At 46.8% G+C, this 23,222-nt stretch overlaps 1 protein-coding gene across 3 annotated transcripts in view; it reads left to right on the top strand.

The window, feature by feature from the left end:
• The window catches only part of TATDN1 (TatD DNase domain containing 1), a 63,803-nt gene that overhangs the window by 8,760 nt on the left and 31,821 nt on the right, over positions 1–23,222 (top strand). For 2 of the 3 annotated variants that reach the window (XM_029592003.1, XM_029592004.1), the window contains exons 3-9: positions 1,981–2,030; positions 4,719–4,782; positions 6,010–6,153; positions 6,252–6,294; positions 15,519–15,604; positions 15,729–15,769; positions 17,683–17,759. In XM_029592003.1, the coding sequence (XP_029447863.1) occupies positions 1,981–2,030; positions 4,719–4,782; positions 6,010–6,153; positions 6,252–6,294; positions 15,519–15,604; positions 15,729–15,769; positions 17,683–17,759 (505 nt within the window). Of the gene's footprint in view, positions 1–1,979; positions 2,031–4,718; positions 4,783–6,009; positions 6,154–6,251; positions 6,295–15,518; positions 15,605–15,728; positions 15,770–17,682; positions 17,760–23,222 lie in introns of those variants that run through there. The other variant, XM_029592006.1, reaches the window with a different exon arrangement.

The raw sequence follows: 23,222 nt of genomic DNA, 5'->3' as shown, positions 1-23,222 counted from the left end.
CATGGATCTGCTTCAGCAGGGACCGATTCTTCATGAGAATCTGACTTGATTCTGTCTTTTGGTTTGGCCCTTGAGAGGGCTCGCCTGTTAAAGCGTGGTTATTACCACTTTGCTCCGCTCTCGCAAGTTCTCCATTTCCTTGGCTTATATGCAGGTTTGGAGAGTTTTTGAGGTCTGGTGTGAGGAGCAGTGTGTTCTTCCTCATTTAGTTAAGATCCCTCTCATTCTGGATTTTTTGCAGGATGGATTGAATAAAGGCTTGGCTCTTAATTCCTTGAAGGTGCAAGTTGCAGCTCTTGCTGTTTGAGGCCTGGTGAATGGTGTTTTCTTGTCGTCTCATCCTAATCTGGCCCATTTTTTGAAGGGAGCGAAGCACCTTAGGCCTCCCTTGAGGTTACCGGTTCTATGAGGGAGTCTTAATTTAGTGCCGGACTTTTGGTGGACCCTAAGTTCCGACTACTGTCTAGCCTTTTCTTACGGTTATTGATCTTGGTGGCTGTATGTTCTGCGTGTCTGATTTCTGAGCTGCAGGCCTTGTCTTGCCAGGAGCTGTTCTTTTGGGTAACTCGGAGGGCTTCACAGCTGCGTACTGATCCATCCTTCTTGCCCAAGGTAGTCTCGAACTTTCATTTGAATCAATCCATATCCTTGCCATCCTTGGATAAGGTCAGGGATGCGGAGGAGTTTCACCTTTTGCGCTTCTTGGATGTTAAGCGTCTTGTTGTGTAGTATCTGGAGGTCTCTTGAGTTTTTCGAAAGACAGAACACCTGTTTGTTCTCCATGGCAGGAGGAAGCAGGGCGCTCCGGCTTTGCGGGCTACCATAGCTCGTTGGATTAAGGAGGTGGTCACGGCCATATATGTTGATGCTGGAAAACCATTGCTTATTCAGTTTAGGGCTCAGGCAGTGTCATGGGCAGAGGTTAGTCTGTCTCCCATCGATATATGCTGAGCTGTGACCTGGTCCTCTTTAGTCACCTTTTCCACATTTTATCATCTGGATGCAGGCCTGTGAGGATGCAGCCTTTGCACGTTCCTTGTTGACTGTTTTATTTTTATTTATTTATTTAGATTTATATTCCGCTTTTCACTTTTTTCAGTGCTTCAAAGTGGATTACATTCAGGTACTGTAGGTATTTCCCTTTCCCCAGAGGGCTTCAATCTAAGTTTGTACCTGAGGCAATGGAGGGTAAAGTGACTTGCCCAAGGTCACAAGGAGCGACAGTAGGATTCTAACCATTAGGCTACTTCTGCACTTGACTAGACCGCAGGCAACCTCCCACCCTGTTGGGGAGTAGCTTTGGTACATTCCACTGGTCCTGAGTCCATCTGTCTACACGCTGGGAAATGGAGAAATTACTTACCTGATAATTTTGTTTGTCTTAGTGTAGACAGATGGGGCTCTGGGTCCCAAGCAGTTACTGGTAAGTGTTCATCCAGTCCCTAGCTTGGGGTACCTAGAATCTTATGTGAGTTCAATGTTTGGTTTATGGTTGTCTATTTTTAATTATGTTTTTTGCTAGTCTGTCCACAGTTGCTTTTGAAGAGAATACTGGCAGGCTGGGGTCATTGCAGGGTGTTATGTACTGTAACGTCAGCTGGCTCTGTCTCCATCTGCTGGCAGGGGAGCATAAACCCACTGGTCCTGAGTCCATCTGTCTACATGCTAGGAAAACTAAATTAGCAGATAAGTAATTTCTCAGTTGTTTTTTTTTCTTTGAACAGTAATTTCAATTTTTCCTCTTCCTCAGCTAACATGAGCCTCCTGCCTCAGCTGGGGTTGGTAATCCTGGCATTAGGTTTCAGAAGGGCTGGGTGTATAGCCCATCCTGCCTCCTCACTCAGTGTGTTAGCAGGAGAAGGATTCTTCTTAGTAATATAACCTGAGGGTATGGATTTGTATGAGCATTTTTCATCTTTGCTTTGCTGCAGCAGACAGGTTTTAAATACCCTGGATTTTTGTTTTATTGTCTTTTTACAGATGACTTTGGGGATATAATAGAGCGTGCCGTCAAAGCAGGGGCACAGAAGGTAATGTTCAGGGCTCAGATTTTGGTATTCACAAGTTTTTTGTTCTAATGTGCTTTTATTTGGGGGGGGGAGGGTTTGCAGGGTGGGTGAGGAGATGGTGGTTTGGGTAATGGGAGGTTTTTGTTTCTTGCTCTGCATCTTGAAGGACAGATCTCCTAATTAGGGGATTTAACTTCATGGAGCCACAGCATTTCTCCTTTTTTTGAGTTGTAACATTTCCAGAAATGCAGAGCAGTACTCCAGAAGGTTCAGGGATAAAGACAGGAAACGGGGACTGCTGAAGCATCCGCTAGTAAAGTTTCCTTGTTTTTAAATACATTTTATACCTTTTTGCCACACTAATTTTGAGCATTGCCGGCCAAAGTCTTCCACCTGTAAGCCCCCTCCCACGTTACGGTCTTTTGTTTTCGAGTGGGGGGTCATGAGCTCTGCCAAGCGCAGCTCATGGCGTAAGGCTGAATACAACTCGTTCGGGTTCTGTTGAAAGAACCTTCCCCACTCCAAAGCTTAAGCAAACGTGTTACCCCACCCCCTCAGGTTTAATCTGTTACAGTTCAGTGACTTCCTTACAGAAATGATTGGCTAGAGGTGCTGACCCAAGGCGGCGGTTTCCAAAACCATCCACCGTGGCCCTCTTTACCCGTGGACTGTGCACCCTCATGCCCTTTCTCTTTGAGTCTGGCTGCACGGACGGCGCCCGGTGTTTATGTGCGGGGAGATTCTCCAGGGAAAATTAAAAAAAAAAAAAAAAATATGCCGTGACTATTACACAATGAAAACAAAAGCATTCAGGCTTGAAAAATAGCGCCTGTGCGCGTTATCTCCCCATCCTGCACAAAGTGCACGAGCACCTCCCCTAAGCGTGGCTCAAAGAACATCTGTTCAGATGGCCAATTTATGGGCACAAATCCTGGCTACCCATGTAAATGGTTTTGAAAATCGTCCTCAGTATCACAGTAGATATTGGCGGTTAAGGGTCATTTGGCCCGCCCAGTTGTCCCTCCCTACACCACTGGAGCCAAGGATATCTCTCAGCTGTTAGTGTAGGCTGTCAAGCTCGTATGACTGTTCTAGCTGTGTCATCGCCTTTCCTGGTCTTTCCCACTGCCCACTATACTAAGGAAAGGCAAGGTTTGGGGGGTTTTTTCTTTTTTTTTTTGTTCTTAGCTGGAAGAGTATACTTTGGAGACCCAGTGTTATGCAAATCTATCTCGTGCATTTTCGTTGTGGTGATCATGTGCCCTGGGAGAGGTTAGGGAAACTCTCTGCTAAATATTTCCCCTCTCCCTTCTGGCAAGAACACTTAGGGAATTCAAATCCTCTCTGTCAGGGCTTTATGCATCAGGCCCTGGCCTGTAACATTTTGGTAGCCCTTTCCTGAACTGCATCCATTCTTTCCCTGCTCTTCGTGGCCTTCAGAACTGTACACAATACTTAGGGTAGGGTCTCCCTAGTGACCTGCAGAAGGATAGTGTTACCTTTCCTTGTGCGCCTGAGCATACTGTTAGCTTTCTCTGCTGCTTAATGCATGGACCTTCTGATTACTTTTCCTAGCAAGTAAGGTGCTCCAGATTTTTGTGGTTTTTTTTGTTTTGTTTTTTTTTTAGACTAATTACCAGTCATTGTCAGTACTCGTCATGAAATAGACACAAAGGGATCTTTGTAGAAGAGGGAGGGAGAAGATCAGTAATCGAGTCGGACCTGTGACAGTACAGTAGGCAGGCGTGCAAGGGCAGAATGGGTGGGCCAGAAGGTTCTTTTCTGCCGTCATCTCTGTCATTCCAAGCAGAATGAAAGCCTAAGGTGGCCATGCTGGGGTCTGAACACACTTTATGCTGGCGTGAGGGCGGTGCTATTTAATCCATCAGACGGGTAACAGGTTCAGACCCCACAATAGATGATTCGGCCTGTCATTCCTCTGATGCACGCACATGTTATAAAATCGGGTGTACATTTGTGTGCGCCGGGTAGCGCGCACAAATGTACCCCGCACGTGCGTAGGATTTAAAATTGGCCCCATAACTATTAATAGTTTGCATGGTAAGCTTACAGATATTGCAGGCAAACACCTGAGACTGCAGATCTAACTCTCCTAACAGCTGTTCCTCTGTGCTTGTTTTATTTTTTTTTTTAATTATTATTTTGGATCCTGCTACTTCTAACCTGAAAAATGTTCAAATTAGTAGGGAGTGAGCAGAAGCATTTTACACTTTCAAAGGCAATGCAGAACATTGCTACAAGCAGAACCTTTCTTGGGCGAAGCAAGACATAAACCAAATCCGTTTGGAATGTAATCAGATAAAATCCATTCTACCCTGTGAGGATACAGGCAGAGGCCTTAGGATCTAGCAGCAGAGATGGATGTAGAGCAAAGGATCGTGCTGCACCAGCCCTGCATTTCCAGAATGAGTCAGTTGCTCATCCCCGGTAGCCAGAATGAGCTTGCTGTCTGTGGTAGAGATGAGCACAGATGAAGCTCAGTGCGCCTTCAGCTTCTCCCCCGGGCGGTATCTTGCATGTCGGAGGCAGGCTGCTCCTGGAAAACGAAAAACTAGATATTCCAATGCTTACAGCATTAAACCGCAGATGCCTCAGAAATAGACGCCATTATTTTTCTCTTTTTCTTTTCACACTTCATATAAAGCTGAATGCATGTTTATTGGCGATTTTTTTTTTTTTCTTCTTCAGTTTATGATTACAGGTGGAAGTCTACAGGATAGCAAGGATGCACTGCAGCTGGCTCAGACCAATGGTAATATTCTTTAAAAAAAAAAAAAAAAAAAAAGAAAAATTGGATTAAAAGTGTTTGATTAAGCAAACATTCACATTAGTCCTCGGTGGTGACACAGTCTGCATACTAGGAGACAGCTCTGTTTACTTATTTTTATTTAATTATATTCTTCTTTTCAGGTACTTCAAAGCAGGTTACATTTCAGGTACTGTGCCTGTTTCCTTGTCCTCAGTGGGCAATGCAGTTTGAAGTGATTTGCCCAAGGGTCACAAGGAGCAGCAGTGGGATTTGAACCCTGGTTTGCAGCTCGCTGCTGTAACCACTCTTAGCAAGCTCTGCTCACATGGCACAGCCCCAGAACTGCTGCCTTGTTAGCAGCTTGCCCCATGGCCTGGGGGAGTCTTCCTGCAGCTCTGATTGGCGCTAGTCCTGAGGAAATCTCCCAGCTGTGCCTGGAAGCATTTTTGCACAAGTGACTCGCAGCACAGCCCGTTTTTATTTATAAATTACGGCGGTGCGCACCGGTGCAGTTCTTTAACAATCACTGAACGTGCCACCAAGGAACGAGAACCGATGCAAGTCCTCGGATCCACTGTGAGGCCCATGAGTTGCACCAAACTAGGAAATGTCAGGGATGTCATCTTTCCTGTGCCTTATATTTTTACAGTGCAGTCATGCACCCGATTTGCATAGGCCCCAGTAGCATGAAACTTTGATAACACAATTTCATGGGCCAATGATGTTGTTATACAAAGACACTCTTTCTTGACGGTCACACTATCAAACAGGAATACTTTCTACAAACCAGCTGAACCTGGTTCATGCCACAGGTCTATAAAAGGGGTCAGTTAGTATATTAGTTCAGCAGGGCATGAAGTTCCAGGTTCAGTTGAAACATAGACCCACCAGACTTGCAATTAGTAGATTGGCAAAGAGAGGAAAAGTATATTCCATGTTTTCTGGTACGTGTTATATAAAGTTTGGTATTTAAATGTGTGTGTGTGGTGGGGGGGGGGGGATCTGCTTTTGGATTTACACATGGGATCTTGTACATTCTGTGTAGGGCTGTGCACAGAATGTACAAGATCCCATGGCTGTGCAGGGCTGTAGAGAAGAGGACTACAAAAACTGACTTGGATAAGGAGCTTTGTCTCTTATCCTCCCCTCTCTGTACTGTCTCTTCCCCACCACCTCCCACCGGTGTAGCTGAGGATATGAAGTGTTTGTGTGTTTAATTTGTATTGTCAGACAGGTTTTACAGCACAGCCGGCTGCCATCCTACCCGCTGTGGAGAGTTTGAGCAGCGTGACCCTGAGCAGTATTTAACTGAATTGCGAGATCTCGTTGAGAACAGCAAGGGGAAGGTTGTAGCCATCGGGGAATGTGGTCTAGGTAAGCGCTGTCTGAATTTTCAGCTTCCCTTATGCTGCAGTGGCTCTTTCCTGTGAGATTCACAATGCAGGTTATTAACACTTCTGCTTCTTTTGTAGATTTTGATAGATTGGAATTTTGTCCCAGAGATACTCAGCTCAAGTAAGGAGAATTTGTTTCATGCAGTATTACTTTGGGGGCAAGGCATTTAAAATGCAATCTTGTTGAGTTGCACTGTCATTTTTAGCACCAATAGAAATATGATAAATGGGAAAACTGCTGAATTGTGGGTTGCTTTTTTTTTTTTTTTAATTTTAGCTCACTGTTTCTCATAGGACAAGCAGGATAGTAGACCTCACATATGGGTGACATCACAGGATGGAGCCCAATCACGGAACACTTTTGTCAAAGTTTCTAGAACTTTGACTGGCACCTACTGGGCATGCCCAGCATGGCACTAACCCTGCAGCCAGCAGGGGTCCCTCTTCAGTCTTCTTTTTTTCCACACAGTAGTAGCCACGCGGGTTAAGGAGCTCCACAGAGATTCCTGACAGGAATTTTCCTCACGGAATTACTAAAACTTTCATACCCCATGGGGATCCCTCCTTCGAATTTTTTACTCCGTGGTACTCCGGTAAGTTTTTTTTTACCCGGTTTCGATCGATTCCCGTCAAGTTTGGCCCTCGCGGCCTACTGGCTGTCGACCGTACCACGGCTAAATTTTTCAAAGGCCATGGCGTCGATGTTCCGTTGGTGCCCGGACTTTACTCGCACCATGTCCATTACAGACCCGCATAAAGTCTGTGTACTGTGTCTCGGGTGCGAGCATGATGTCCTGAATTGCACCAAATGTGCCTTAATGTCACCAAAAGGTCGCAAGGCCAGAATGAAGAAAATGGAACTTCTCTTCCGTTCTCAAACTCCGACACAATCTATTGCATCGACGTTTTCTGAACCTGCACCGTCCACTTCGCGCCAGTATCGGCCACCGACTGGTGACCGTCCGGTGTCAACGACTTCTCGGCCTTCGACTACCTCTACTCCCCCTCAGGAACGAGGGGATTGTAGAGAGAAGCATCGACACCACAAGTCTCAGACCATCGAGGAAGGAAAATCTTCAACCTCACCATCGTCCGAGCCGCCATCGAAAAAACCCTGTCCAGAAAAGGCACCGACCCTTTCTGCAACTGGGTCACAGAGGCAACCCTCACCCGGGCGGGTATCAGGAGCCGCGACTCCGCCTTTAACGACGGTCCCTCCGGCTATGCCTCTGCCTCCTTCTTCCCTTCCGGAGCTGGGGCTGCTTGCTCCAGGTCTCCATGAAGAACTGGACCGGATGGTTCAGGAGGTTATCGATAAGGCGATGCACAGACTCCAAGTTCCTCCGACACCGAAACTGGTGTGGAAGCTACCACCAATCCGATTCCGGCAGCACTGGCACCACTGCTCTCAAAGATGGAAGCGCTTATAGCCGCTTTTCCATCGATGGCTCCGGTGCCCTCCCCGCTTACTCTGTCATCGGGAGGGAAACACCGTTCCGCATTCCTCCATCAGGAGTTCTTCTGATGCCTCAACCATTGATGCCGATGCGCCCATCAGCGCCACTGATCCATCCAAAGATGCCCTCGATGCCTTCATCGGTGCCTCCAGCACTTCCCTCGATGCCTTCGGAACCTAGACCGGGACCTTCAGGAATACCATCGTCCCGTCCTTCTCAGGCTCCTAGAGGAGCAGGTCTTGATCCCTATGACACCTGGACCAACGATTCTTCTTAAGACACCGATGACTTGCCATCGCCACCTTCTCCTACTGAAAGCAGGAAGCGTTCTCCTCCAGAGGACCTATCCTTCATAAATTTTGTGAAGGAAATGTCTGAATTGTTTCCCTTCCAATTGCAGACTGAACAAGATGATAGACATCAAATGATGGAGCTGTTACAATTCCTGGATGCTCCCAAGGAAATAACCTCCATCCCTATTCACCAGGTTCTTTTGGATCTCCTCAAAAAGAACTGGGAACACCCTGGTTCTGTTGCTCCAGTCAACAGAAAAGCTGATACCACTTATTTGGTCCAGTCAGCCCCAGGATTCCAGAAACCTCAGCTGGATCACCAATCTGTGGTTGTAGAATCTGCCCAAAAAAGGGCAAAAAGATCAAAACCCCACTCTTCCTTTCCCCCAGGTAAGGAACAGAAATTCCTGGATGCCATTGGCCGGCGTGTCTTCCAGGGATCGATGCTTATCTCTCGGATCGCCTCCTACCAGTACAACAGGGTCTTATTCAAGCAGATACAGGACTTTGCAGAGTTCCTGCCTCAGCTGTTCCAGGAACAACTTCTAACCCTAATACATAAGAGTTTTGAGGCAGGGAAGCATGAAATAAGATCTTCTTATATCTTTGACACTGCTTCCAGGGTATCTGCAACTGCTATTTCGGCAAGAAAATGGGCCTGGCTTAAGTCTTCGGACTTGCGCCCTGAAGTACAAGACAGATTATCTGATTTGCCCTGCATAGGAGACAATCTGTTTGGGGAACAGATTCAGCGGACGGTGGCGGAACTCAAGGACCATCATGAGACCCTTCACCAGCTCTCTCTGATGCCCTCTGAGTATTCCTCCAAACAGCCTTTCAGGAAGGATATTAAAAAGTCATTTTCCATCCAAAGAAGTCCTATCCACCACAGTCTAGGACTCGTTCCATGAGACCTTTCCAAAAGGCCCAGTCTCATCAACCTCGTAAACAAAAGCCACAAGCAGCTCCTCAGCTGGGCCCTGCTTCCGGTTTTTGACTCCTACATAGAGAAGCCAGTTTCCACTGCCTCAGATATCAGTGGGAGGTCAATTGTGCCATTTCAACAACAGGTGGCACACAGTCACTTCAGATCAGTGGGTCCTTACCATAATCTCTCAAGGTTATCGCCTGAACTTTCTCTCCATTCCACCGGACTCCCCACCTCTACAGGCGTGTAGAACATCCGACCACTCACTACTCCTGGAACAGGAGGTCTCCCTCCTCCTCCAGTCCAGAGCAATAGAACCAGTACCTTACTCTCAACAAGGCCTAGGATTCTATTCCCGGTACTTTCTAATCCCCCAAAAATTGGGAGGCGTTCATCCAATTCTGGACCTACGTGCCCTCAACAAGTACCTCCAACGAGAAAAGTTCAAGATGGTAACCTTAGGTTCCCTCCTTCCTCTTCTGCAAAGAGGAGACCGGCTCTGCTCTCTCGATGTCCAAGATGCGTACACGCACATTGCGATAAATCCATCTCAATGCAGGTTCCTGAGATTTCTAGTAGGCCCCAAGCACTATCAATACCGAGTGCTCCCATTCAGCCTGGCATCTGCACCACGAGTCTTCACTAAGTGCCTCGAGGTAGTAGCAGCCTTCCTCAGGACTCAAGGTGTTCATGTCTACCCCTATCTAGACGATTGGTTGATCAGGGATCCCACTCAGCAAGCTGCTCTGTCGTCCCTACGTCTTACTTTACACACTCTGATTTCGCTAGGATTTCTCGTCAACTACGCAAAATCCTGCTTCATAGGGGCAGACTTGGACCCCTTGCGGGCAAAGGCATTTCTGCCTCAACAGCAAGCTTGCACACCAGCTACAGTCTCAGCGCTGCACGACTGCACGCCACTTCCTCATCCTACTGGGACACATGGCGTCCTCAGTACAGGTTACCCCAATGGCCCACTTGGCCAAAAGAGTCATGCAGTGGTCGCTAAGGTCACAATGGACTCAGTCCGTCCAACCTCTATCAACCATTGTCCTCATCACCGACTCATTCCGTCAGTCTCTAGCCTGGTGGAAAAATCAGATCAATCTCCTCCAAGGCCTGCCCTTCCAGGCTCCAGACCCTCAAATAATTCTCACCACCGATGCTTCCAACCTTGGCTGGGGAGCCCATGTGGCCGATTTGCAAACACAAGGAGCTTGGTCTCCAGAGGAAGCCAAACTCCAAATCAATTTCCTGGAGCTTCGAGCAATCAGATATTCTCTCAAGATATTTCAGGATCGCCTTTCCAATCAGGTCATCCTGATTCAGACAGACAACCAGGTGGCCATGTGGTACATCAACAAACAGGGAGGGCCGAGCTCCAACCTACTGTGTCAGGAAGCTGCGCAGATATGGGCGGAGGCCCTCTCCCACTTGATGTACCTCAGGGCCACCTATTTGCCGGGAGTGGACAATGTGTTGACGGACAATCTAAGTCGCGCTTTCCATCCGCACGAGTGGTCCCTCATCCCCACAGTAGCGGACGCAATATTCCAACGTTGGGGTCATCCTCGCATAGACCTCTTTGCATCACCTCAAAACCGCAAGGTAGAGAACCTTTGCTCTCTCACTCACAGCCAACACTCACAGCCAAGAGATGCGTTCTCCCTCTCATGGGCAACCGGTCTCCTATATGCATTCCCTCCACTTCCACTTCTCTCGAAGACTCTCGTGAAGTTACGTCAGGACAAAGGATGCATGATCCTGATAGCACCTCACTGGCCTCGCCAAGTGCGGTATCCAATACTTCAGGATCTCTCCATTCACAGGCACATTCCCTTGGGAACGGATCCGCTTCTGATCACTCAGAATGGCGGGTGCCTACGCCACACCAATCTTCAGGCTTTATCCCTGACAGCCTGGATGTTGAAAGGTTTAATCTTCAGCCACTTAACCTTTCGGAGCCAGTTTCCCGTGTCCTGATTGCTTCACGGAAGCCTTCCACGAGAAAGTCTTACCGATACAAATGGAACAAGTTTAAGTCATGGTGTTCTTCTCAATCCCTTGATCCCTTTACCTGTTCCACCACGAAGTTTCTAGACTATCTCTGGCACTTGTCAGAATCAGGTCTAAAAACTTCCTCCATCAGAATGCATGTCAGTGCTGTGGCCGCCTTCCATAAAGGCATCGGGGATGTTCCTATTTCAGTACGACCCCCTCGTAACACGTTTTCTGAAAGACTTGCTTCACCTCAAGCCTCCACTACGCCCTCCGGCCCCTTCTTGGGATCTCAATCTGGTTTTGGGGCAGCTCATGAAACCACCATTCGAGCCTCTCCAATCCTGTGATCTTTGCTATCTCACATGGAAAGTGATTTTTCTTTTGGCAATCACATCTGCTCACAGAGTTAGTGAGTTACAGGCCCTAGTTACCTATCCGCCTTACACTAAACTTCTGCAGGACCGGGCAGTACTCCGCACTCACCCTAAGTTATTACCTAAGGTAGTATCGGAGTTTCACATTAATCAATCCATTATACTACCTACCTTCTTTCCCAGGCCCCACTGCAATCCAGGGGAATAGGCTCTGCATACCCTTGACTGCAAACAGGCTCTAGCCTTCTATCTAGACCGTACAGCCGCCCACAGGAAATGCACTCAATTGTTCATCTCTTTCCATTCCATCAAATTGGGGCAGCCTGTGGGTAAACAGACTCTCTCTTCCTGGTTGGCAGACTGCATATCCTTTTGCTATCAGCAAGCAGGCATTCCACTTCAAGACCATGTTAAAGCATACTCTGTGAGGGCCAAGGCGACTTCAGTAGCGCACCTACGCTCGGTGCCGCTTCATGACATTTGCAGGGCTGCACCCTGGAGTTCTCTCCATACCTTTACAGCCCATTATTGCTTAGACAAGGCCGGAAGACAAGATTCCATCTTCGGCCAGTCTGTCTTGCGCAACCTTTTTACAACTTGATGTACCAACACCCTTCTGCCTGCCTGTTAGGGTTCAGGATGCCCTCTACCAAATTCCACCCCAGTCCTTGTGCCTATTGCACATCTTGGGTACATTTGGTGCATTTCTCGAACATCCTCAGCTCAGTATGCACCCATGTGTGAGGACTACCATCCTGCTTGTCCTGTGAGAAAGCAGAGTTGCTTACCTGTAACAGGTATTCTCGCAGGACAGCAGGATGTTAGTCCTCACGAAACCCGCCCGCCACCCCGCGGTGTTGGGATCGTTACGTTTTCTTATTTTATTTTTCAGCACTTCCTGTAACTTTAAACAAGACTGAAGAGGGACCCCTGCTGGCTGCAGGGTTAGTGCCATGCTGGGCATGCCCAGTAGGTGCCAGTCAATTCTAGAAACTTTGACAAAAGTGTTCCGTGATTGGGCTCCATCCTGATGTCACCCATATGTGAGGACTAACATCCTGCTGGCCTGTGAGAACACCTGTTACAGGTAAGCAACATTTGCTTTTCTTCTGTTCAGTTTGCTCCATTTCTACCACTCCTTCCCCAGCTGTAGGAAACTTGCAAGGCGGCTCCAGTAGGCACCTGAGGACAGCCTTCAGGGTCACACCTACTGCCTCCCATTGTGAGAAAACCCAAATCCTCCTGCAGCAGCAAGATTTGCACAGTGCTAGAACCACTATGTGTGTGATTTTATGTAATTTATAAGTCGCATACCCTGGTGTAGGCTCTAGGTGGTGTACTCCAAAAAAAATTTTATCATTATATCGACATACAGTGCTAAAACATTTAATAAATTAATAAAAGAGCACACAAGAACAAAATTAAAATATTATTTATGCCGGAGATAACCACCATGCATAAAATGAGAATCAAAGCCAACCGCAGATGTAAAGGCTTCGCGGTGCCTCTTGTCTGCCTACAAGAAATGAATCCTAAGTAAACCACATGTACAGCAATACAACTATCTCAAAAGCAACACTCCCCTCTACGCAAAAAAAAAGGAAGAAATGCATGACAATTGTCCAAAAATCAGATCCAAAGTAATCATTAAAAACCCTGAGGTCCTTCCATCTGTCTCTACATCCGCACTGCTTTTTCACAGAGACTAGTTGATGATCCATTAACAACACAACATACGGATTCTACAAACTGCAAGTCCTAAAAAGGCTTAAACCCCTCCTGTTTTTCCATGACTTCAGGACTGTCCTCCAAGCCACACTCTTTGCCAAGATTGACTACTGCAACTCACTTCTTCTGGGGCTTCCACTCTCATCCACAAAACCATTGCAGATGCTCCAGAATGCAGCAGCTAGAGTCTTGTCCAATACAAATCGCAGAGATCACATCTCCCCCATCTTAAAGAACCTACATTGGCTGCCAATAAACTATCGAATCTTACACAAATCCCTTACCATAATCCACAAAACGATCCACAAACAACACCCGTTGGAACTCCAATTCCCCCTCAAACTTCATTCCTCATCCAGACCCATCAGAGAATCATACAAAGGATCTCTCCATGTACCTCCTAACAAAACTTCACGCCTCACTGCAACCAAAGAAAGAACATTCTCGATAGCAGGGTCCCTCTATTTGGAACAATTTACCTCCAGACCTCAGACAGGAACCCTGCCTACAAACATTTCGAAAAAAACTTAAAACCTGGCTATTTAGCCAAGCTTTCCCTTAATCTATTCACTTTCAGAACTCCACATCTCAAACCTACAGGACAATTTACATAGTGATACCCTTTTTATCACAATGGTTATCCCTCTGTCTTTCTCTTTCTTCTATTCCCAAGTTCGATCTCCTTGTTATATGTAACTTTTTACCTCCTCTGATTATTTTACTGTTAAATGATTGATAACAATGGTTTTTTCCCCTTGTTTCATGTAAACCGATTTGATATGACCCCTGTCATGAAGGTCGGTATATAAAAGAATTAAATAAATAAATAAATCTCTGGATAGTGGGGGGGGGGGGGGGGCTGGCTATTTCCCCATGGTTTTTCTTTGTCTATCTGTACCGTTCACTGATACCATTTATCATGCTAAGTTTCATGTCTAACGCTGCAGTCAGAGATTCCTGACAATAAGAAATGGGAGAGTCGAGTGTACCAGTAAGGCATTTGTTTTTTTTGTTTTTTGTCTTTTGTCATTTTGTGGGGTCAGCTTCATGCCACCAAAAACGAATTTTTCCCGAAATTTTGGGAAAAACTCGTTCGGGTTTCGGCCTCCCTGAACCAGGACGAATTAGGAATTTCAACTAAAATTCATTTTTGAGTTCAGTGCACACTAACCCAAAATTTGGATCTCCCCGAAATTAAAAGGCCTGAATCGCGGGAAATACGAAATTTCCCACGGCGGGCCAAAAAGAAAGCCCATCTCTATTGGCTATTGCTCTGCAGCGATCCCTTTAAGAAAGGACAGTCAGTGCCTCTTAACTGAGGATCGTCCCAGTGACAGGTGGGGGGGATAAGATAGGGGAAAATATCTTAGCACTCGTAGAGGTCAGCACAGTGTGTCTGAAGGGGCTGCCAAAAGCCCAGCCCTGGGCCACAGTGGAAAATGCCAGGCAGTAGTAATAATGTAGCTCTTACAAAAGAATTGAACTTCATTTATTAGATATAAAGTGGACAGATCAAGAGCACGAGCCTACACTCTCTGGAGATCAAATGCCTATAACCAAACGTCTTTTTTCCTTTCTATTTTTCTGTCGCTATTTAATAACCTGCTGCCTCCCCACTCCCCCACCATGACCATCATACCAGACCACATGCCCAGGTGACACAACTGTCCTCACTGCAGCTCAGTTCTTGGCAGGGGCACCACCGTAGGAACAGCTGCTGTCCCTCCCTCAGTCTCAAGCACGTGGCATGTTTGACGAAATTAATCAAGTGTATTCCACACCTTTCCTTGGAATGAATAAATAATGCATAGAAGTTGAAGATAATTTTGTGTTTTGTGTGCTCATACATGTGTACTCTCTGCATGTTTTGATGTCAGCTTATGCACCAAGAGCCAACTAGAATGCTCCTCTGAGACTGCGTCAGGTCGGTCTTACGCTGTGAAGGGTGAGTGCACCAGAACAGGCAGGGAAAAGGCAGTGCCCAGAAGGACCCAGGAACTTAAAAATAAATGGAAAATACAATAATTCCTCATTTACTAATACGTCGTCAAAAGAACGGTATAAAAATATTGAAGAAACAGTTTTACAACAGAATATGAAAAAAAAAAGTGAAGATGGTGGGGGAGGGGATGAAGCCCGGAAACCTGAATGCTGCTGATGTGATTTTTAGGTAGTGTCTTTCTCCAAAGTGCTTTGCCGATATAGAATACATTCCACATAGTCAGTTCCGCTTCCCATTATCCTCCCCCCACCATCTGAACAATTTCTGAATCAGTATGTCAACTCAAGACTCCCGTAAATAGTAGACCAGTAACCCCCCCCCCCCCCCCCCCCCGATGCATATTCTGATCTCCCGAAAGAGTTAGCCGCGCTTTCCCCGGAACCAGGCGGCTCTTTGGGGCGTGTAAAGGATATGGAAGGCTTGAGGAACACAGAAATCAAACTGTCGGAACAGTTCAAGCCAAGCACAGCCCAGCAGAGAGATTTCTGGAGAGCTCTTTGAGGGATTTATTGATTTAATTGTTTTTTCTTTTTTGCATTTTGAAATTGTTTCCATTCTGCAGATATTTTGAAAAACAATTTGACCTGTCCGAGCAAACAAAGTTGCCAATGTTCCTTCACTGTAGAAATTCACACAAGGAGTTTTTAGGTAGGTTCTTGTGCCCATTAGATATAGCATCAACAATTCTTGTTAGAAAAACTAAGCTTTTATTTTATTTAGTTGCTTTTTTTTTTTTTTTTGTTATTTTGACGTGACTGTTTTCCCCCCACAGATATAATGAGAAGAAATCGAGACCGGTGTGTTGGAGGAGTAGTAAGTACAATGCAGTGTGTGGACGTCTTTTGAAGTTGGATTTAAGAGCTTCGCTTGGTCCCATTCAACAGGTTCTCCCAGGGCAGAAGGATTTGGCTGATGGCAGCTCTTCTTGGTTGGCCTTTGGTGCCATTCAGAGCATGGTCTTTGCCAGATGAGCTCTTGCATGTGGTTAAAAGATAAAAATTAAAAATAGTACTAGGCCACAAGAGAGGAATACTGGGGCTGTGCAGCTGTACTGCCTTCTCCTCCCCCAGCAGCTTCCTTCACTGGGAAGTCTGCACTCCGAGATCATTAATGTCAGGATGTGGGGGAGGGTCTAAGGTGCCTGTGCTGACTGACTGGGCTGAGAGAGGCTGTCGGTTATAAAGGCAATAAAGAAGAACAGGGGGTGACCAAGAGCCACAAGCAGGTCGGGTTTTCAGGATATCAGCAATACGCAGGAGATAAACTTGTCTGCATTGCCTCTATTGTATATGAATTAGTCTCATGCATATTCACTGTGGGTATCCTGAAAATCCAGTCGCGGGGGGGGGGGGGGGGGGCAGTTTTCCGATGGCTTTTTTGCGCAGTTAATCACGTGTTTAACCTGCAAAAAATAACGTTCTGAAAATTTTCTCTCTAAATTGGAAATATTTCTGTCAAACAAAACATCAGAATAGCTGAGAGACCTAAAACCAAAGGTCATGATTTCTGATTTTCTGCTTTGCAGTTTACGAGTCTGTCCTTTTAAATAATTAACAGCTGCAGCTTGATTGGCCGAATGTTGTTCTTTTGGATGACTGTTCAGTGGATCATTCTACTGCAGCCACTGCATAGATTTCTCTTGTAAATGGTGAAGTACAGAAGATACTTTGGAGAGCTTGAAAGCGTGTTTCTAAAGGTTCCCAAGATTTAAGTGTCGCCTCTTTTGCTTTGTGTATCCCGTCATAGGTGCCCTATAGATCAGTTGTAGGAACCTGCAGTGGCTGAATAATTAGATATAATGGGGGCAATAATCAAACTGCCTGCATATATGCAAACACCATGAGGAATTTTATCTGCACCGTTTGACCCAATAAAGAAAAAACGTGTATAGTTTGGCTTTATTGCCATAGGAATAAAGTACTGGCTGAGATTTGCGCCCACTTTTTCTGCGGGTTTTTTCCAGACTGAATAACAGGTTTAGGTTTGAAAATCCCAAACTCTGAACGTTTGTTGTTGTCGTCATCACCGTTGCTACCGCCTCCCCAACGTAATTCCCATGCCCAGGAATGATGCCACAGTATGCGGGTAAAAGAACACGTGTTGAGGGCGCACAACTTTCAAAACACTGTTTTACCCGTGGAAATAGCTTTAAAAATTGCCCTCCCCAAATTTTAAAACTTAAAAAAAAAAAAAAAAGTAAAATGTTATAGCGATGGCAGATTCATTCGGTCTCTGCTGATTTGTGCCCCAGCATTCTTTTAACATGATCTCCCTGGGCTTTGGTTAATTAGAGATGCATTTAGGGCATTCACGGTCTCCGAACGGACTGTCATGTTGCGATTTCCTTTGATCCTCTGGTTCCTGTGGCAGCTTTCTCCCATTACCTATCCGCATCAAAGATCCAGCATCTCAGGATTCAGGCCTAACAGTCTTCTTCTGCACAGAGAGTCCTTGCGCACTGAATTTTCTGCCAGTGGGGGCTCTTACCGCCAGGTCACAGTCCGTCCCCTCCTTTACATTTCCCATCTTCCTCAGCGATGATCGCGCACCTCTGACCGACACAGACCCTGAGACGAAAGGAGAGCCAAAGTTTGTTCCCAGACCTGGACATTTTCAGTGACTTCACTATGCACCAACCACTAAAGACCACCAGACTGGTCCTGCATGAATGTACTCGTGATATTGTTTCCAGTAAATGTTAAAAATAGAAATACTTGTGATTTTAGGTTCATTCCTTTGATGGCACAAAAGAAGAAGCAGCTGCTATAATAGACTTGGATCTTTACATTGGCATTAATGGTTGGTGAGTTTTGTTTTTTGTTTTTTCCCCTAAGGTCAGCCTCCTCCCCTCCCCTAAATCAAAACCTCAGAGTCATAAGTGGTCTTCAGTGCTTACTAAAAGGTGAAATTACTTCTTACCTAAATTTCCTTTCCTCGAAATAGGGCGAGCCAGTCCACACCAGTGGTTTGAGTACTCTAACCAGCAGATGGAGACGGAGAACAATGATTCGCTGATGTCACCCTCATATAACTCTCCTCGGGTACCAGCCAGTCAGTATTTTCTTCAAAAGCAAACTGTGGACACTAACCACTAACCATCAACAAGAAATATCACATCCTACAAACAATATTCAAAATTAACCTTGTGTTGTTTTTTTTATTTTTTATAAATGGAAACAGTGGACTCAGCTCCGCTAACAATAGTCACCTAGGACAATCAGAAAACCAGAATATCCTAGAAAAAACGGGACTTACCCAGTTTTGTGCTAGTCCAGCTCCTTGGGAGATCTTTGAATCTCATTCCTTCCTTGATAAGGATCTAGCAAAACAGAAGAAAGTCAGCCACCCCAAAAACAGCCCAGGGTGGAATGATGGACTGGCTTGCCCTACTTCGAGGAAAGGTAATTATAAGGTAAGAAGTAATTTCATCTTCCTCTTCATCTGGGCAAGCCAGTTTACACCAGTGGGATATACAAAAGCTACTCGCCAAAAGGGTGAGAGGCTGCCTGAGGTCCAAGTAGCACTGCCCTAGCGAAGGCAGAATCCTCTGGTGCCGTCTCATCCACCCAGTCATACCTGGCAAATGTATGCAAGGAAGACCGCGTCGCCGCTCTACAAATCTCTGCCAGAGAAAGCAAACGCAATTCTGCTCAGGAAATTACCTACACCCGGGTCAAACGTACCTGAACTTGCCTCTGAAGAGGCATCCCGGAATCCACATAGGCCACTGACACCACTTTCTTAATCCAATGAGCCACTGTGCCCCAGCGATCCATGATGAGATGAAAAACTTCGGGAACCAATTCCCATTCTCCTGGATCTAACTTGTGATGACTGAGATAATCCGCCTACACGTTGTCGACTCCTGCTATATGTGAAGCTGACAGTGCCTGCAAATGAAGCTCCGCCCACAGAAGGGCATCCATTTCTAGACAGACTTGCCATCCTTGGTGATTTAGGCCAACTTCGAGACCCCCCTTTGGAGATTTATGTAAGCCACTGCGGTCACGTTGTCTCACCACCTTTCCTTCCAACTGGTCCACAAAATGCAAGGAGACAAACTGGATTGCTAGGGCCTCTAGCTAGCTGATAGATCAAGACTCCTCTTTGGGAGCCCACTGGCCTTGTGCCATCAACTCCTGACAATGCGCTTCCCAGCCTGGAGACTCACATCCATTGTGACCACCAACTAGTCGGGGGGAGGAGGGGTGTCTCCAAATCCATCCCTTTTTCGAGATACTCCCTTTGTATCGCCAAAGCAACTTCCGCCTCACCTCCGGTGGTAAAGTCAACATCACATTGTACTCCTGAGACTGGGGATTCTATCGAGTCGGAAGAGACCGCTGCAGAGGACACACAGGAACAACCTCTATCATTGCGGCCATTGATCCCAATGTCCGCAGATACGACCAGAAAGACGGTCCGATTGCCGTCTGCAGGGTCCGAACCTGACACCAGATCTTCTGGATGTGAGACTTCGAAAGAAACACCTTGCCTTGCACCATATCGAACTGGATGCTCAAATACTCCAGAACCTGAGATGGCTACAGGTTGCTCTTGGCTAAGTTCACTACCCATCCCAGGTACTGTAACAGCTGAACCACCCTGCTTGATGCCACCCAGCTGTCCTCTAATAACTTGGCTCTGATTAGCCAGTCATCCAAGTAAAGATGAACAAGAATGCCCTCCTTTCTAAGGGCCGCAACTGTGACTACCATCACCTTGGAAAAAGTCCTGGGTGCTGTAGCCAAGCCAACGGGCAATGCTTGAAACTGGTAGTGCCAACATAAAACTGCAAAGTACAATTAACACTGATGCTGCTTGCGAATCGGAATATGCAGGTAAGCCTCCAAGAAGTCCAGAGAAGTGAGAAATTCTCCCTTTTGCACTACTATGATCACTGATCTTATTTTCATCTGAAAATGGGTAACCCAAAGGGCTCGATTGACCTCCTTGAGATCCAGAATAGGTCAAACGAGCCCTCTTTCTTGGGAACCACAAAATAAATGGAATAGTGCCCTGTGCTCTCCTGAACTTGGAACTGGAACCACGGCCTTTGGGGCGAGCAGGCGTTGCAACGTGGACTGTACTGATGACTTATTTTCTTTTCCACGGAGTTGCAAGGGAAAACCAAAAAAGCATCTGAGAGAGGACGGATAAGTTCCATATCCATCGTGCACCACTTCCAAAACCTGCTGATCGGAAGAGATGTGGGTCCACTTCCGATAAAACTAAGACAGGTGTCTGCCTATCTCCAGAATCTGAGAATGGATCCTCTAAACTTCATTGGGAGAATCAGAGAGTTCCAGATCCAGAAGTGCTGTCCTTATCTGGCTTCTTTGCCAGAAAAGGACTGAGGCCTATCAAACATACGAGACCTCTGAATACTGAGAGCTCCAAAATTGCCCCTTTGCCTGGTAACCGAGGAAATTTCGACTCTCCCCATTGATCTGCCATCTTCTCTAACTCCTCCCCAAACAACAAGCACCACTTAAAAGGCAACTTGGTAAAGTTCGACTTTTGAAATAGTATCATCCAACCAGTTTCACAGCCAAAGGAGCCTTTGGGCTGCAATCACTGAAGTCACCCCACGAGCCCACCCCATGTACCAAAACATAGCCAGCACTAGCCAGGAAGCCTGCTTCTGGTTCCAGGCATGGGCCATTCTCTCCCAGAGCTTCCTGGGTCAACTGTAATCTGGCCCTTGCCACCATACAACAGCAAGTGGAGATTTGGAGATTCATGGTTATCACTTCAAAGGACTGCTTCAACATTGCCTCAGTCCTGTGATCTTGCACATCTTTCTACTGGAATGGTGGTCTGCTGCATCACCGTGCAGACCAAGGCCTCCACCTTGGGAAACCAGAGCTGCTCCCTAGCTTTAGGATCCATAGGATACAATCCTGCTAAAGAGCATCCTCCTTTAAAGTTAGCCTCCGGTGCGCTCCATTACAAATCTATCAGCTTCTGGACGGCTTCGTGCAGAGGAACAAACAAGGATGCCTTGTGCAAATTAAATATTACTGGGTTCTTCTTCAGATCCTTAGCCGTTGCTGGCAAGGTCTCCTTACATCCAAGGCCCTTCATCGTCTGCAAAAGTTAAACCAGACATGTTATCCCTGTGAAAGAACCAAAGCATTGTTCTTTGAGGCTCAGCATCTGGGGGAATCTGCCCCTCTTCTAAGAATGGCTCATCGGGATCCCTCACCAAGGATCCCAACTCCCCAACTGAGTCTCCTGAAGGATCCCTGTCTTCACCTTCTTCTCCTTCAGTCTGTCTCCTTCTCTTCTTCCCCCTCCTGAGATGGGACAAGGACCCCTTGGAACACTTCCTAGGACCCAAGGAGGGAGGCATCTGAAGCTGGTGATCCCTAGCTTCCTCCCGGGGCCCTTCCTGCCCCTGACAGCCTGAAGGCCCATAAAAAAAATTCCACCCACAAAATGGCAGAAAGATCCATCCCCAGGATAGGCAAAACCTTCTGAGCCCATTCCCGAGGGGATTGGTAGGAGAAGAGGTGGAGAAGAATAGTCACCCTTCCTGGTAGGAGCAATTGCCATACCTTCCTCCTGTAAAGCAAGAGCCTCTGAAGTCTCTGCAGGGACAAATTCCCCTGAGGAGACTTCTGACAAACATTGAGGGACTTCCTGGGACTAAGGACCCATATGTGGCATGCAGTGCAGATGCAAAGCTTCTTCCTGCGCTGCTCCCCCTGAAAGAGCTGAGTGTGACTCAGAAGCTCTTGCAAACCCCCAAAATGTCGTTTGCCGTGTGTCCCTGCCCTGCCAAGCTAATCCCAGCAGGTCCATAATTAGCCTCGCAGCACTCCTCAACCACGTGGCCCAGCGCGGCCGCGAGCGCAGCTGCCTCTTTGAACAGCCTTGTAAGAAGCTCATCTGCATCCATTCTGATGCAGATCAGGCTTTTTTTTTGGTCAAAACTTTCCTGGCCAGTCACGCTGTAGGACTGGGCCGGCCCGCAGCAGTCAGAATGGTAGGGAGCCGAGGGAAATGAGAAGGACCAGACAGAGAAAAGGACTATGCAGCAGGGCTGAGGTCAAGGCCTTCTTACCCTACCAGAGCTTTTCTCCTGTCGTGAGAAGCCCTAGAGTGTCAGCCTTCACCTCAGTCCTGTCCTGATTCATCTCCTGTATTTTTCCAGACTCTCAAATGAGGGAAGGGAGCGAATGCTATTCTACAAGCAAGGATGCATGTTCACCATCTGCTGGAGACTGAGAAATACTGACTGGCTGGTGCCTGAGCAGAGAGATGAAGGTGACATCAGCGAGTCATTCTCTGTCTCCATCTGGTTGGAGTGCACAACTCACTGGTGTGGACTGGCTTGCCCTGATGAAGAGGAAGTTGTTGTTAGTTTTTAATCACGTCAGCACTCGGGGGGCCGATGCAATATTTGTGCGTAGAAAACGGGCGCTCAGCATTAAGCACCTGTTTTCCTAACGCATGCCCAACCACCTCTCCTGGGCGCGTTGCAATATTCAAATTGGGGGTCACGCAAAAAAGGAGGCGCTACGGAAAATTTGTGCATCCCTAGCACCTCCTCGGCATCAGGTGCACAGGAAAGGTGGCTGCCAAATGGGTTGGGAAAATGGTCTCTCAATCTACGAGCGACCGTTTTTCTCCCGCTACCGGCATAGACACACACAAGATACACGACCTGGACTGTGTATCTTGTGGGTGTATAATGGGCGTCCAGAATTTTTTTTTTTAACTAAATCCTGCTTTTTGGTTCCTCCTACTTAGTATCGCTACAATACTATTAGGAGGAATCACAGAAAGCAGGATTTTTCTTTTTTTTTTTTTTTTCAGTATGTCATAACTTTACACCAGCCCGGGGCTGGCGTAAATTTTGGCGCGTTGCGAATCTGCATACACTGGAAACCCCCTTATATACCAATTTATCTTATGCGTATTGAATGTGGCTATCCTAGAAACTCGACTGGCTGTCTGCTCAAGTTTACTACATTAAGGGGCAAAACAGAGACCAGTGGTGGAGACCCGAAGAAGTCCTCGTCAAGCCCCTCCTCCTTCCTCCATGCATGGTCCCCTGTATCAGGACCATCCCAGACAAAAAGCTGGCCAGTCTCTCAAACTTCTGGTGACGAAGACACAAACCCCAGTGCGGAATAACTTCGTGCCGTTGAAGTTGTTTCTGATGATACTCACGATTGGTATTTCAGTCTTGGCATGGGCACACGTAGAGCACATGTACAACTGTTAGCTGTACTTAGCCCCGGGAAGAGAGAGAGAG

This window comes from Rhinatrema bivittatum, chromosome 2 (assembly GCF_901001135.1).
Source record: "Rhinatrema bivittatum chromosome 2, aRhiBiv1.1, whole genome shotgun sequence".
NCBI lineage: Eukaryota > Metazoa > Chordata > Amphibia > Gymnophiona > Rhinatrematidae > Rhinatrema > Rhinatrema bivittatum.
This window is presented reverse-complemented; position numbering and strand designations above follow the sequence as displayed.